Below are 17150 nucleotides of genomic sequence, written 5' to 3'. Positions count from 1 at the left end.
GTTTTTCTTATCTTTATTCGTTTGAATTTTATATTTTATGAATTATTAATTTTATTTTATTCAACTAAATTGCATCCCTGCACATTCATGGGACGATTTTAAACAATATGATGAGGATGGAGAGGTCTTATGCACGATGGGGCCATATTGTTGCCTGTTTTTCTTTTAATACACTGTCCAAATAAACTATTTTAATAATTGTCTTATCAATAGTATTATTTAATTTTGTCTGCAATGTGTATTTGAATAAAAATTAAAGTGATGAGAAACAGTCTAGTGTATCTTTTGATTCATTATGTGCGTCCATTTGGAGCTTTCACTTGGCAAGTACTCAACATGTTTTTGCATTCAGTAAAAAGTTTCTTTACCCAAGAATATATGAAACGTCCGGACGACACATACATGCGTTATAGCGCATTTCCAATACAGTAACTGATTAAACTCCCTATCAAATCTGTGATACTGTAAAGTAACTCTGACTAAAGGTTAGGAATAGAAGCACTAGGTGGCAGGCCTTTGGCAGAGCCCGACACCGGAGATCCCTCCGTCCAAAACGGGCTACAGTCGTTCCAATGTGACGTCATTGCTTCCGCAACCCCCTCCCCCTCCAGATCCCCCCCCCCCACATCCAGTGTCGGCGGTGCTCGCCTGCTGCTGACTACACAATCCAACATGGAGTAATGAGAGATGGGGCTCCTCACCGAGACCAGCGCGCAGACTTCAGCCACGGCGAGGCGAAAAACCATCGATACAGCCATCGGGATGATGCATGGAGGCAGAATGACAGGCTTTTTGACCAGATGCAATGCACCCGTTAAAGGATAAAGTGCGGTGCGCCGAGAAGGGACGAAAATAAGCAACGCCGAAACGGATTTGGGGGAAAACTCGTTGCGCTGGACTTTAAAAAAAAGAGGCTAGGTGGAGAACTAAGACGACATGAAGCCCGAACGATGCGTACCCGTGGAGGGATATTATTACTATTGTAGGTGAAACGAGGTGAAAAATGACTGAGGAATCGCAACCAGACGAGTAAGTATAAACCCCTTCACTTTTTGTGAAAACGTCGCATGTGGACGCGAGGGTAAATCGCATACGGTGTCCACGAACGCGTTGCCGATGTGCGCCAAGCGTCGGAGAAATGCAGGGAATTCGTGCATGTTGTTGTGGGAGAGACGGTGGAGACGTTAATAGTATGAAACAATGCAGTGTCAAAGATATTTGAGTGCTGGGCCCCTGCTGCAGGGCTCTGGTCTCAGACCGAGAGGGGAGGGGAGGAGGGGCTGGAGCGGAAACATTTTGTGGAGGGATCCTTCGCTTGAATACTTTGGAACAAGACGACCCTGAAGAGGAATTACCTCTCACAGGATCAAACAGACGATGCCAAAGTTCACAAGCATCCCGATCAACAATATCGAGCTCATTATCGCTCTCATATCGGGCCCATTTGCGGTTGTTTGGCCGTTCTCGGTGTCTGTCTTTGTGGTGGTCTGACATGCCATATCCGCCATTTCTTTTCTTGAATCGCTCTCATTTGCATACTGTCCTTCATTCATAAAAATACAGACGGGGGCGCGCACAGCGGAGAGAGCGCCTTGCTGCTCTGTGATGTTAAACGGGGACCTATATAACATATACAAGCCCCGTATATGCCAATGTATGCTTTTAACTGGTGGATTTGATCAAACGTTTAGTTTCGAAGGAACAAGCGCGTAACTTGTACAGTAGCTCGCACCATCTTGTGCGCCAGTTGTTTGCATAGCCTTGCGTTTCAATGTTTATACTGTAGCGTTCTCTTTAGTCTGCGTTTAGTAAGTCACTGTGTAGTTTGGTGTAATTTATATTTTTGCACGTGTGTTTTATAGCACTAATATGTTTGCTCGGGGTAGTTTGACGAGCCGATCAAAGTCTCGTGCGAGTTAAACTGTTTGTTAACTTAGTGAGCTCTTTATGGGCTTAAAAATAACTTCTGTAACACACACCAGAATTAAAAGGCCGTTTTGCGTCATTTATATTTGTTAATTTTCCGTCGTTTATGCTTGTGCGCGGGTTACATTTTTAAATGAACGTTTCATCAAGAATTTAATTGGAATAAACACGTTGCTCTAACTTAATAAATAGTGTTGATGCTTTATACGCGTAGCGTACTTTTAGACGTTTGTTATATAAGCACATAACTCCAAACTTCGTTGCGAATTCCTTCGTTCGACTTTAATTTCTTCTCCTCGAGACGTGTCGCAAGAGCGTAAAGTCGATGGGATTGTTTTAATTTATAACACCCTCACACCCTGTTGAGTAAATACATGTGTCACGGTGGATGTAAAGGCCCATATAATAGCTCGAGGTTGTGAAATGTTGACTTTTATCGATGGAGGGGAGGGCAACGGAGGAGGTTTCGGAGAAGGAGCTCTCGAAGTGATCACTTGGGGTGAGTCCGACTTCACGGTTCGTTACGCAGATCGTTACGGGTTGACATCAAAGTACCGCGAGAAGGTTAGGGAAGCGGTGCTTACAAATCGCTCTCGCGGTACTTTGATTTCAAACGCCGATCAGTATGCGCAGCGTGAAGTGGAAAGCAAGTGTTGTGAATGAAAACAATGGTGAGAGGGGATTAAGGAAAGATCCGGCGGAAGTGAGAGAGGTCGCTGAAGAGGTGAAGCGTAACTTCGCGGCCACGCCCCTCGATTGTTTGATTTCCTGAGACGTGCCAATAATGATTAATGAAATGCATTTCATAACAAGAAAAGCTTTCGCTTTTACCTCATGCTTTTCTTTTAATGCGGCTCAACTTAAGTGCAAATAGAAAACTTTGGTGGAAAACAATTGGTTGAAATTTTGTTAGTAACTCAGCTGCATACGCTCTTAGGACTTTGGCTTCTTGCTTCGAGAAAAAATCTGGTAGTGTTGTTTTGGCATTGGATCTTTGTAACGGAGTTGCAGACTCATGATATGGTGTTTGCAACACTCTTATTTAAAAACATTGCTGGATATTAGTTTGTTTATCCAGTAATTCTCAATTAGGTCAGTGTGCATGTAGCTTTGCTCCGGCTACTTCCTGTGTGTTTTGACCTCTGGGCCATTGGGACTTGTGTCATGACAGAGCAGGTCACACAATCCCTCACTGTCACACACCACTTGCACTAAACAAAGTTAACTGGATCATTCAACTCTATTTTGAGTGGCTTTACTTATATAAGTAATGTCACACGGTTTGTGTATATCAAGAGAAAGAGCTTGTTCTTTAAAGGAATACAACACCCTAGAAAGTTCAAAGTTCGTCATATGGACTTATTTTATGATCTTTTTTGAGCAGTATACATATGGTTAAGAAAAAAACCTAAAATTTTAATTTGTGAGTGAACAGTTCCTTTAAGAGGTTAAATATGTTACAATGTTTCAGAATGCATGTGTTGGTTAGATTCTTTTGGATTGAAAAGGGAATTTGTTAAAAGAAACGTGCTGAGCAAACCAGTGGCTCCCTGTCTGCAAGAACTGTAGCCTGGAAGTGTTTGTACATGCTCACGTGAACCAGTCCTCAGGCCCAGTTGCCCTGTTCAGCCTCCGAGAACATGGGAAGAGCTATCGGGGAGGGGAGAACGCGATCTATATCGATCAAACCGGCATGACCTACATACAGTACCATTACAGGTCAATAATGTGCACACGAGGGTAAGAGAGTGACATTGAGTTAAGGGCAATCCAGAAAAACTTAAAACTGGTTTCTGCATTCCGACAGATTTGCAGGAAAGGCATGGATATTATTTCTTTGTGTGTTGTTCAGTGTGTGGGCGAAAATGGTTGCTATGGGAGCTGCATATGTCATCGCATTGTGTGTACACAGTGAATTAGCAACTTTCACTTTTGCATTTACATTTAATGTTTGAGCCGATGCTTTTATACAAAGTGACTTGAATACCAACAAGAGTTTGGGGAGATCTCTAGTGCATAAGCAGTTGCGAGCTGGTTGGGTACTGAGGCCAAACCATCATTGAAATGTTATATATAATTTGTATTGCAATATATATTTCAAATACAGTTATTTTTGCTGTAAGTATTGTAAAGTTTTGTAGGTTAACGTGGTACTATTATAAAACGGTCAGTTCTGGTTCTTTGATTCTGATTGGATGAACCGAGTTCTCTAAGCCACTATTAAATACCCCGATTTATAACGGCTGACCGCATTACATAGCCTAAAATATAATTGTATTTATTTTATGAAACCTTGCTATACATGTGGAATAACCATTTTATAAAAGCAATAAGCCCAGTGAAGCAGTGGGTTACAGCGCAGTTTATAACAGCTAAGGGCGTTATTGCTTTATTATTCAGTAAGAAAAGGAAGCAGAGGTTCATTCGGACAGATGCATGATGTCTGATTAAGTCGACTCGTCCTAACTTCAGAGTAGAGCACACGTGATATTCACATCGAACCTTCACACACAGATAGTGTATTGACCGATAAGAAACATGACTGTAGTATTGTTGACCTGAACAGCACGGATGCTTGTGGTTTTTAGTTTTGGTCCTGGCGACCCCAAGTGCTGCTCTTTTTGATGCAGTTTGTGGATCTCTCTGGTAACAAGCTTATGTGAATCAGGCTAAATAAGGGAGACATCCAAAACATTAAGCGCTTGGGTCCCCAGAAGCGAAATTGCTAACTTTTGAAGATGGAGAGTCCTCAGATGGTATTGATATATGCTTCACAATTATGAACGTGATGTTTTAGATATTAATATTTAGCAAACATTATAAAACGCTCAGTTCTGGTCCTTGATTTTGATTGGCTGTGCAGAGTTCTAAGCGTTATAAAATAACTTTACTTTTCGGAGACGTTTTTGAATTCACTTAAATTTCAGGATGACATGTCACATGTGTGAATACACCTTAGACGAATTCCAAGCAGCGTTTTTGTTCCATTGAAAGGCACTTCACGAATGAGACACGACTCAAAAAGTCCTTCCAGATAAAGAAACATTGTTTTTCGTTGCTCCATTGGGCAAGTGTAGCTATTTTAAACGGCCACATTATAACATACAACCGTGCTGCCCTCTGCAGAGTTCATATATCAAGGGCTCTGCTTACCCTAAACTTCATCATAACGGCTTGAAATGTAAATCGACCAATCATAATTAATGACCGGAAGTGTCTGTTTTAGTTATTATATTATATTGAAATATTTACACTCCAGTTATTATTTACATTCCTATTTCAATGTCCAAATATTCTATTAAAAGGCCTTTGTTCTTTAAAAGGGTGCGCTTGCATTAGTATCATTACTTAAAATATCGACTATCCCAATTTATCGCCAACAAAAATTTGCTATTGCGACAGTCAGGTCAGTGGAACGAAGGTGATCCGCAGTGACTTTCAGAAACAGAAAGACAACAGTCTAATAGAAACTAACAGATGTGTATGTGAAGTTCCCATGAACTTCTGTGCTTGCTATGTAAATTAAACTATGAGAAATCCTGATCTTAAATTTTGCATTTGTTAAACCGTCTGGCATATTTTCTACATGGTTGTACATAAAAAGAGGTTTAGTATTTTGGATGATATTAGCATATGTACGAACATCAACGGCTTTAAAAATGTACAAGCAACCTGGTTTGCAAAGCAGGCCTGTGAATTGTAAACTCAGTTGATGCCATGTTTGTAAGCATTGATGGAAATGGCTGATGGGACCTTAGCTGTGGACATTTAAAAAACAAATAATAAACCATAGATGCTGGAAATCCCCATATATATTTTTGGCATCTGAAAATGGTCAAATATAATTTGCAATACAGATATAGACCTCTTCAGATGACGAAAAGCAGATCGTAAGAACTTCCTGGTACAATTACACAAACGTGTATACAAAATACAACCAGCAGAATATTTATAACCGATTGAAAATGTTAAATATAGGTAAGATTTCATTATTAAAAAAATACTACTAATAAATAAGAACTGAAACCAGACGTGCTTCTGGACCAGTGTTCTAAGCTTGCAATGTGGTATATAGAACTGAATAAGCTAAAATCTCTTTAGTATTAGATTAGTTTAAGGTCTACTGAATAATAGATATTTTTTACACCGTTTCAAAAATGAATCTCTATCAAATTGACTGCGCAAGCAGTCCTGAAAACTGGATTTAAAATACAAACTGGAATGGGGTACAGTGTGAACACGTCCAGGCATAATTCTCAGGAGATCTGTTCTATTTCATTTACATGCAAAACCCCGGGGCACAGACACCTTAAGGGAACTCTGTTTCACTTTGTTAAGTAGCAATTATGTAGTTTGTATAATCCAGTATTACAGCACTACAGCTTGTGTATTAACTGTATAATTGGGGTTGAAATGGATTTAAAGCAACCTGTCATACAGTTAAAACAAGTGAATGATGTCATTTGGACTGAACTATTAAAATGTCTAAAATAGCATGATGAAAATGTGTTTTTCCAAAAAAATATAATTAATAAAAAGAAAATGTGTGGTGCTAGTTAGTGAAAGTGTATGAAGTGTATGTGAGAATGTAGGGACAGAAAAGAAGTTTCCTGAAGTTCTCGAAAAATTATTATTTTCAAAAACAAGAAAAATCGACTATTAATATTTATATAAGGGTTTTAATAAATCTTTTTAATATAATTTGTGTACATTTCATATACATACATTCCATTGTCATTGTTTGTCACTGACCAGAACCCCATCCTCCCTCTCTCTCTCTCTGAAGTGACAGTTATATAGTGCGAGTGAAAGCGGTGGTGATGACGAGAGATGAATCTAGTGGAGGTTGGCTGGCTCAGGAGGGTGGATGTCTCAGTCGCGTGGGCGTTTGTAAGGTGGTCCCGGCTGACCTGGAGCTCTTGGGACGGAACGGCTTTCTCATCTATGGCGAGAGACTCAAAGACAAGCAGGTTAGAGAACTGTGTATATTTGTTTTTTATACGTGCGTAAATGTGTGTATGTGGGTTTTGTGTGTCTCTTGTTTCCATCATTATAAACTCAAATCCTTCAGTTTGTTGGTTGTATTTACAATAATAATATCTGTTTCAGTAATATGTGTGTGTTTGCTGTGCAGGCAATCCTGCAGTGCTCTCTGAAGAAGGACCTGGTCTACACTAAAGCCACGCCCACCTTCCACCATTGGAGGGTGGACAACAGGAAGTGCGGGCTGTCGTTCCAGAGCCCGGCTGATGCCCGGGCGTTCGACCGTGGTGTGAGGAAGGCCATCGAGGACCTCACGGAGGGTGAGTGGATCCGTGAGGAAGAGGAAGATGAGTAAGGCAGAGACTGTGTATTTAATGTGGAAAGTATTTTTAGACATATAAATGCCTTTTTTCCTTTCCATTCTTTATTATTCGTACATATTATTCGAACACATTTAGTGAGATGACAACACAGATCCTGTGTTTTACATGTTGAGTAACGTGACTCCTGCGTTTCTAACATGTTATGTAACTGATGTTTTTGCAGGATCTACTACATCCTCCTCCACACTGCAGAATGAGGCTGAACTGGGTGATGATGATGTGTTCACGGTGAGTTTGTCTGCAGTCTCACTGTTAGCTGAGGGATACAGTCCAAACATAAAGATATACCCATAAAACAGCTGACAGTAGGTGATGGGTTGAGTGTTAATGACCATCCGTTACTATCAAAACTAATACACGACATATATCGTGCACACAGGAAGTGACCTATGGTCCTCTCTATCCTCACATTGCTCTTAATTCAACAGAACAATACCACACCAAAGTACTCAGATAGAAGAGTCACACGGACGCACACACACATTAGGTAAGTCAGGGGTGAACACACATACACATGAACACTGAATGTGTTTCTTTAGACAGTGACTAAGACTTTGTCTTAGAATGGCTTCCTCTAATCGCTAACTTTGGGCTTTATGACTCATAGCTATTCATAAAAGCCTGGCCAGACACTTATTATTACTAATAAGAGTAGTCAGTCGCTCCTAACTTTAGAAAGAGCAGCAGCTGCTGGTTGTCTAAATCGCTCTGAGGTGAGGTCTAAAGTGATAATGAGCACCGCCCCAAATATATTTTCAGCCAGGCATCTCACAAACTCATTTACACAAACACACTGTGTATGTACATGTGTGTAAACTTACACTCACATTTGTCACCAAGACACTTTCTTAGTTACACAGATACAACATCAGCAGAGAGTAGAAAAATTACACTTTCAGAAATGTCTATAGACCCCTTTGCAAGATGTAACCACTGGTCCAGCAGCACCGCTTTCATTTTTATTTTTTTGAATTTATTTTACTAATATAATTAAATCTTAAACATATTTGTCTAACATTTTGATTTGGTTCTACATTTTCTGTTGGTTGTAGTCTGTTCAAATGTTTGTTGTGTAGTGTTCAAAAACTGAAACTTCTTCTGAACCAGCGTTGTTTATGTTTTCCGAAGTCTATTGATGCACAAACGTTTTTTTTAAACAATCCGACCTATAAGAATATCCATGTTCTTTTGTGTCCTCGGATGCGTTGCCCAAAGTGTTTGGTTATAATATAAAGTTTTTTTACATTTAATTTATATATATATATAATTTATATAAATATTTAATTTTTTATAAATTGTGTTAAATTAAATTAAAACGACTCAAGAGTTATTGATTTGTCTACCGTGAGTTAATTTTGGGGAAATGCTGAAACGATCTATCTACATTTATTCATTTAGACGCTTTTATCCGAAGCTATCTATCTATGTTTTTTTCTATTGTTTCGTCCTGTTTTCATCAGTAAATTTGACAAAAGAAATGGACAGTATAGTGTAGATTTCAGTTTTAACAGGAGAAAGGAGCCAGATGAGTGGGGGAGGCAAAACACACACACACAAACACACTTGAGTTATTGATGGCCGTGTGGCTCTGTGTCAACGCTTAAAGCCTACACACACACGGCTGTATAGTCTGGCTCCAGGCTTCAGGAAGAGCCACAGGAAGGAGACAGTGTAGATTTCAAGGGTTGAAGGTCACAGATAATAGCGTTCAAGCGCTTCATTTGCGCACTTGGACAAACCTCACACGAGGGTCAATGGTCAAGCAGAACAATCGTGCATTGTTGTGGAAGGGTTTAAACACAGATCAGAGATGATTGCTGTATTTTCTGACAATGTTTTGATGTTTAAACGGGATGGGATTTAAGTTTGTCTCTGTTTCACTTACAATTGTATGGGTAGTATGGCCACAGTTTAATATCAATAGCCGTTCAAGCATATGAACTTGTCAACTTGAACAAACCTGTGCAATGACATTCTATTCCAAGAATCAAACTTATAGAAGAACTGTCATTTAAGCTAATGTCTGTTATAAAACACAATGCAACGATGAGCTAGCATATCTAGACATTTTTCAATGCATTTATGTACAGTGTGTTTCAGTCTGACTTTGAGTTCAACTCTGTGATGTTATCTGTTCGTCCCGAGACACATGTTCAAATTGAGAACTATTTCTAATCTTGCTCTGTCTGTCTGTCCGTCTGTCTGCAGAACGCCACAGATAGCTCATCCAACTCTTCTCAGAAGAAAGAGACATCCATGCAGATGCTCGCACCAATCAGCTTCTCTGAACCGCACCATTGCATCCTTGGACATCTCTACGACCAGCACAGGCACTCTGACCGTTACTACATGGACCAGGTCAGCTTGTGCAAATATTGTTAAAATTAATATGTGTTTATAACGTAATTGTGTTTAACTTCATTTTCTTTATTCCGTACAGCCGGTGCCCATATTCCCCTGTTCACGTCACGTCAGGTTTCACGAGGAGGAGGAAGAGATCGTTCGGATCAACCCCCGCGAACGCTCTTGGCTAACAGGCTACGAGGACTACCGCCACGCCACCACCGCGACACGTGACAAACCTCTGCGACCGGACGGCACGGACGCTTACGTACTTCTTACTAAGAGCGAACCACCCAAACACGACTACACTTACTCTTATCCACTCAGTGGGGACGGACACGTGACCCGTGGGAGCAAAACGGGCATCGGCGGGGGCGTGGTCACTGGGCAGCCGCGGGCGTTGACGGCGAAATGGTTGCCACGACGCGTGGACGACGGAAGAGAGCGCTTGCGGTGTGTCTACTGCCAAAACATGTTCAGCCCGGCGGAAAACGGACGAGGACGCTGCCAAGAAGCTCCGGACCCCGTGCAGACATGCATTCGGCGGGTGAGCTTCATGTGGTGCGCAGACAGCCTCCTCTACCACTGCATGTCGGACCCTGAGGGCGACTTTTCGGACCCGTGCTCGTGCGATGCCAGCGAAGAGCGCTTCTGTCTGCGCTGGCTTGCGCTTCTGGGACTGTCGCTCCTAGTGCCCTGCATGTGCTGCTATGTGCCGCTTCAAGCGTGCTACCGCTGTGGCGTCGCATGCCACTGTTGCGGCGGGAAGCACAAGGCTGCTGGGTAAGCGGCGAATAAACTCCTGCATTTGTTGTTTTTCCTTCCCGCTGTGTTTCAGAGGGTCGGTCCATTTACGTTTTTTGTCTCATGTTAATTGAACCGGACAGAGGTCCAGGTTTTCATTAGGGCCCGAGCACGAAGGAGCAAGCCGACGGCTTGCACCGCAGTGCGGTGCCCGATTGTTTCTGTGTTGTTTATTTTTATTTGAGTAACCCTCAGCTTCCATTTAAAAGACTACACGATAAATATTCGTTTATATATGAAAAGAATATATAAATATATGTAGATATAAATATATAAATCCAGGTACTTTATATTTTTTATGCTCTGCTTTGAAGGTTTGAGTTGTGTTCCCCACGTCTGTATGTATGGTTTCAAATTTGTTCGTCACTGTTCGTCGCTGTGTCTCTTCAGTCAGAGGCATCTGTTCTAACTGTGATATACGTCCACTAGACTAGACAAAACCAGAGGAGTCCAAAATAGCTGACCTGTAGGATGGTAGATCACGTGCGTGATGTTTGTGAGAGGTGTGATGTGATCTTTTTGTCAATTTGCAAATTTTTATTTGCTGAATGAAAGATGGTAAACACGTTGCTGCACAAGTGTGTGTGTGTGTCTCAGAGGAACAAGTTACATTTCACCCCAGCAATCAACAGTATTTAGTATTAAGTATTTATAAGGGCTGTCAAATGATGAATCGCATCCAGAATAAACGTTTGTGTCTGTGTACTGTGCATATTAATATTGTATTTTATAAACATAAAAACACACACACACATGTTTAGAAAATATTTAGATGCGTTTATTTATATTTACCAATTGACATTAAATATAAACATCATTCATTTTTAAATGTATAGTTTGTTTATAAATACAAATCAATATGTACAGTACACAGACATATATTATGTCAACAAAAAAAATCATTCTGGATGCGATTAATCGCGATCAATTGTTTGACAGCCCTAATTTTTATGGAATAATTTTATCAAAACTTTCAAATTATTACAATAACGCAGTTTCCCTCAGTGGAAATTCTCTTTACTGTAAAACAGTATTTTGTGTCTATAATCAGTTTAACATAAAGATGCAACCATGATATGTAATGTTTTTCACATTGCGAGATTTTGCAAAGAATTGGGGTGAGTGTGCTTCAATGTCAAAAAATGTTAACGCTCCTAAAAGGCTACATTTTTAAAGAAAATATATATTTGCTTTTCAATTTTGGAGTGAAATGTGACATGGTCTGAGATTCACCTGGATGTGTTATTCAGAATGCATGTGTCCGTTATCAATGTTTAAAAATGAAAACCAGCCTCAAAATTGATGTACCCTACAGGACGAAAACCAGATGTCTTTTCTTTGCCTTTGTCTTAAGCACAACACAAACTAGTAAAACTAACAAACGAAAAAAAACATCTGAACACTGTGCAAGTTGTTGTGAAGTTCTCAAAACGTTTCATCCTTCAAAGATCATCCAGCCAGTCAGTGGACTGTGACAGCGTTGTCATGCCGACTGTAATCCTGTTTGTCATCTGATGTTTTATGTTCGGTTTCTCTCTCTATTTCTCGTCTCTATTCTTTCTCTCAGCTTCTGCAGTAGTACTATCCAAAGTGTGAGAAAAGAGGAGCAGGAGAATGAGTTATCTGTGTGTACGGTGCTCCTCAACACATTCTGAGATTAAAGGAAAGTGCCTGAATCCGATAATGTGTTCTTACCTCTTCTGTCCATCTCGGATGCTGCCATTTCTGGCTCTACACGCTTTTATTTTGACATTGTTAAGTTGGCATCTGGGGTGTGGGTGTTTATTTACAGAGGACATTTTTTTCTTTCCCAGATGTTAAAATTGTTTTTGAATCGGCCAGTTGGATGGATAGACTGGATGTCCAGAAAATTTGACAGTCGTTTGGATTCTGTAGAACGTAGAGTATGGGCTCTGAATGTAAAAATCTCATTCACTTTCTCTATAGACAATTCAAATATATACACATTAAGGCTACCACGAGCTTTGAGGCTCTTAAATGTATTTGCTTTTGTAAATCGACAGATTTGTGTAATTTTAACACTTGTTGTTTAACAGCCAACCAGAAATATCACTGTTACAGACAAACTGAAATGGGTAACAATCTCAAACTTTATATATTATGTATAATATTTGTATATATTGGAATACATTGTATTCAAATTTCTAAATGTCATTTTTATACTTGTCATAAATTACTTTAAATTCAAAATGTATATTTTATCTATAACATCTTTTGTATTCTAGTGTTATATTTTCAATTACATGACTTGTAATAATTCTTGAGATGAGAAGTTTATTCATTCATAAAAGACCTTATATTTAATTTTCAAATACTTTTTTGCTTTGAATCAAAGTGTGTAATAAATCCTTTCAAAGCAAGTTGATTTGATTCATGGATTGGAAATCTCTATAGAGAAAATGAATGCGAAAGACACTTGTGGTAAATGTTGTGCACAATATTAAAAGGATCGTTCACCCAAAAAATGTATTCTGTCATTTCCTCACCCTCATCATTTCAAACCCGTGTGTCTTCCGCAAAACACAAAAGAAGATATTTTGAAGGATGTTGTTAACTGGCCACCATGCACTTGCATTGGTTTTGAGTCCATACAATAGAAGTGAATAGGAGCTAGTGCTGTTTGGCTACCAACTTTCTTCAAAATATCTTCTTTTGTGTTCTGTGGAAGAAAGAAAGTCATACAGGTTTGATATGTCAAGAGTGTGAGTAAATGATGACTGAATTTTAATTTTTGGGTGAACTATCACTTAATAACATCTATTACCCACCAGTACATACAAATTATTGATAAAGGTTAGTGTGGACAGGTTTAGCTAATCTTGTGAGCACCACGTGTCTAAAAATGTCCACACAAATATACTAAAATAAATATAGTTAGACTTGTGAGGAAATTTTTAGTGTTCCTTACCAGTTAAATAGGCTCTTAAAATGTCCCAAAAATGTTTTACTTGGTGCACAAAGCTTTATGTCGGGATTAGAATTAGGGGACAGAAAGTATCAAAGCCCGATATAAAACAACAGATCTGTGAGGATGGAAGAAATGTCTCAAATTTCCTAGCCAGTAAACTTAAGGTGCATCATAAATAAAAATTTTGTCAACATTTAGTACACAGACAATCTCACAGCAACAATCGACAAAAAACGATTTTATGAATTATTTATTGTGAGTTCCAGAATAAGTGAAAGCTGTTGTGTGTGTGTGTGTGTGTGTGAGAGAGAGAGAGAGAGAGAGAGAGAGAGAGAGAGAGAGAGAGAAACAGTCCCAAAGGTCTCATCCAGCTTTGGAACTGTAACTACAAATAGCATCAAATTCCAACATGTGCAGACATTTAGACTCAAACTAAACTCAACGAGAGGCTTTCTTTGTCCCACTATTAAGGTAACAATATAATAATTTACCATATAGGAACGACCAAATCATGCAACCCAATGTAAGTGAGCGATTGACAAAACTAAAATGTTCTAATATTTACAAAATTGGCTTCCAAAAATTGTATCCGTCAAACAACTTTTTACTAGTTTTGTCATTTTGTTTGCCTGAAACTTCATTCATTGTAATACAAGTTCTAGATTTAGTAATTTTTTTGTATCCCAGCTTCGTATGTTAGTATGGGAATGTGCTAATTTTGTAGAAATACTTTTGTCTAGTTTAGTAATTTTATCCATTGATGACGTCATTTAATTTTTTCTGTCAGCTTCGCTTTTTTGTTAGTTAATTCATTAGAAAGGGAATGTGCTTCTTCTGTCTTAAAGGGATAGTCCACCTCAAAATGTAAGTTCTTATTATCAGTTAATTTAACCCCCACGTCATTCCAAGCCTGCATGACTTTCTTCTGCAGAACACAAAAGAAGAGATATAGTACATGACTGTCAGAACCTAACCATGGTAGCGTTTAGGAACCTGATAGCGTTCATCTGAATCGAGACACCACCTCAACCCTTCTTCCAGGTTTCAGAAGGCGCCGTGCTGACCCTTCCTTTAACTCATTCAGTATCCTCTCGTGCTATCATAAGGATTTGTACGGAGCCCTTTCGGGGACTTGTTGGTGGAAGAATATGATTATGAAAGCTTTTGGTGGTGACATGGTGGTGGAAACATTTTTTCCACCACCATGTCCCTAAAAGGGCTCCGTAGATTTGAGAATGAGTGTTTGTGAAACACGGGTTTCTCCCAACACGCAGATACACACAGCAGTAAGGGATTGTGCGTAAAACAAACCAGGGTTTTAAAGTACCTATATGTGTGTGTGGGGTGGGGGGTAGTATAGCCATTCCAGCTATCTGACCATCCCAGCTCAGCGATTCCATCACCACACAAGAGTAAAGTGACCATCCTAGCTGAAGCTCAGGCAATTCCATCATCAACCAAGAGCAAAGACGAACAACTTGTCACATTAGTGCTGATTTCATCACATGACAGCAGTTTGAAGTTATAGTAGCACTCAGTGACATTATACAATTACAATTTTCCCCGTTTATAACATTCCTCTGTCTGGTATCGATCAAGAAATAAGACTAAATCAGCCCTTAACAGTTTCCTAAATCACAACTAATAAGCTCTCCTTATTTTTCATAAACAATCAAACTCACCGAGTGCAGCTGTGACACGTTGGAGGGGACCTGGCCCTCCCGGCTGAGTGGTTTCTCCCAATGTTTTTTTCTCCATTTAATTATCATTGGAGTTTGGGATCCTGGCCACAGGGCATTGTTGGCTTGCTCACCGGGAGACTGCATTTATTAGATATCTTTTGCTAGAATTATCTTGCTTGATCTATAAACAGCATGCACTGTGATGTGTCTGACCTTTTCTGTGTTCTTTTGTTTTTGTTTTTTTCTCCTGTAAAGCCGCTTTGGAACAATGCACATTGTGAAAAGCGATATATAAATAAATGGAATAGGAAAGATCAAGGTCAATAATGATTAAATGGACATCGATATAAATGTGCCCCTTCACACAAAAGAACAAGGAAAAGGGAGGAAGTCAAGATGTTCAGAGAAAGTCCTGAGAAGTCTTTCCAAACCGAGCAGGGACCTCGGTAGGTGCCGTGCATGCATGTGCGCTCACAGGAAAGAGAGGGCCGGGCCAGCATTGTCTCTTTCCCCGTGTACACCCTGTTTTGTTTACTTTCTGCAAGTTATCGGGTAACCTGTCGCAGAGCACAGGAGTTCACCGTAATTAATTTACTTCACTGGTCTGGGGTCAGATACACATTTGCATTTCTAATTCCTGTGCATTTTTCAGTGAAGTGTTGAGGAATAAGAAATTCTTTAACTTACTTTCATAATGTTCAAACCCTGTGATTTTGTGTCCATTCCATGCAAGTCAATGGGGGCCAGTGTTGTTTGGTTACCAACAGTCTTTAGTGTTCTGCAGATGAAAGAAACTCATACAGGTTTGAAATGACATTCTGTACGCCCCAACAAATAATCATGCCAAACTCAACTAGACAGAGGCATTGACACCCGATTTTGTGCTCTCACAACCCGGTTGCATAATGATATTTATAGTAAACATGTCTACGGTTCATTTCATACACTGAATGAATTGGCTTGTTGTGCTCTGGATGGGTTCAACTGAACAGAAAAACGATTCTTTCCCCCCAGAGGGCACTTCAGTCATGTGAAGTGCAGAATGGATCTGTGGAATACATAACATGTGGACAACACTGTTTTCTGTAGCCTGTTGCTTAAATGAAATACCTTGTTACTTATTATTACATAGATTTATTAAAAGGGACACAAAAACCACTTTAAAGATGCATCTTAAAGGTACAGTAGCAAGAAAATATTATTTTACTTTAATGCAATAAATATTTGAGAGTAAGGTATCCAGGGAATCATGACTTTAATGGACAATGAACATTTGTAATATATTGCACGTCTGTAGTGTGATGTATGAAGTACTTCTTATGGACAGCCCCAGTCCCCATTCCCTTTCATTGTAAGAAAGTTTATTTGCAAAAACAGAACTCCGTTTTGTATAGTTAAAGTCTTTTATCATTCTTTTAAGTATTTTTATTAAGTTATTGTTACTTAATCAAAACAACCAAACTGCAGTTTGATTGATGTTAATTGTAATGCACAAAAAAATCGAGTTATCTTTTTTGCAAATTCATTCTTCACATACTTTTGGGTGAACTATCGCTCTAAATAATCAAAAACACCATAGTGACACAAGGTTATAACTTCCATTTCTTGGGTCAAAATGTGAGTGAATTCCGCACATTTTAAGCATTTATGCAAACACATCACCAGTCTCAGCAGTGCAAAGCGGCGTGTAAAATGCAGCTAGCAAATCGCGCGTGCAAAGCAGCCTGGACTTAATTTAAACAGGCCCCACCGAGTCTGACAGCCCCCCTGTTTACATGAAAAAAATCGGAAACAAATGTGAACAATCACCCCTCCCTATACACACACACACACACACACACACACACAGCCACAGAACTGTTTCACTATACATGACTGCTATATTACAAAGACCTACATGAAGTTAACACATCTTAAGAGAAGAGGGACAGGGAAAAGATATACCTCCTTGGTGTACAATGATACACATTTCCTTTAAAGATACATACATACACGCACACATGAAACTATTATACAGCCACAGAAAACACTGAGAGACGATTCCAAGTTCTAGATGTATTGTGGCCATTCCAGTCCAGTGTCTGCTGAATTTCAACAAAA

General features: G+C 39.5%; 1 protein-coding gene across 1 annotated transcript; it reads left to right on the top strand.

Annotated features, from left to right (window-relative positions):
• The first annotated feature begins 660 nt into the window (after nt 1-660).
• spred2a (sprouty related EVH1 domain containing 2a) lies at nt 661-12112 on the top strand. The gene is made up of 6 exons (XM_079462155.1): nt 661-1029; nt 6713-6896; nt 7061-7229; nt 7456-7520; nt 9501-9650; nt 9733-12112. Exons 1-6 carry the CDS (start codon nt 1004-1006, stop codon nt 10420-10422), a joined length of 1284 nt encoding a protein of 427 aa, XP_079318281.1. The 5' UTR covers nt 661-1003; the 3' UTR covers nt 10423-12112.
• Nucleotides 12113-17150: the final 5038 nt, after the last annotated feature.

The sequence above is a fragment of the Barbatula barbatula genome, assembly GCF_947034865.1.
Source record: "Barbatula barbatula genome assembly, chromosome: 8".
Taxonomy (NCBI): Eukaryota; Metazoa; Chordata; class Actinopteri; order Cypriniformes; family Nemacheilidae; genus Barbatula; species Barbatula barbatula.
This window is presented reverse-complemented; position numbering and strand designations above follow the sequence as displayed.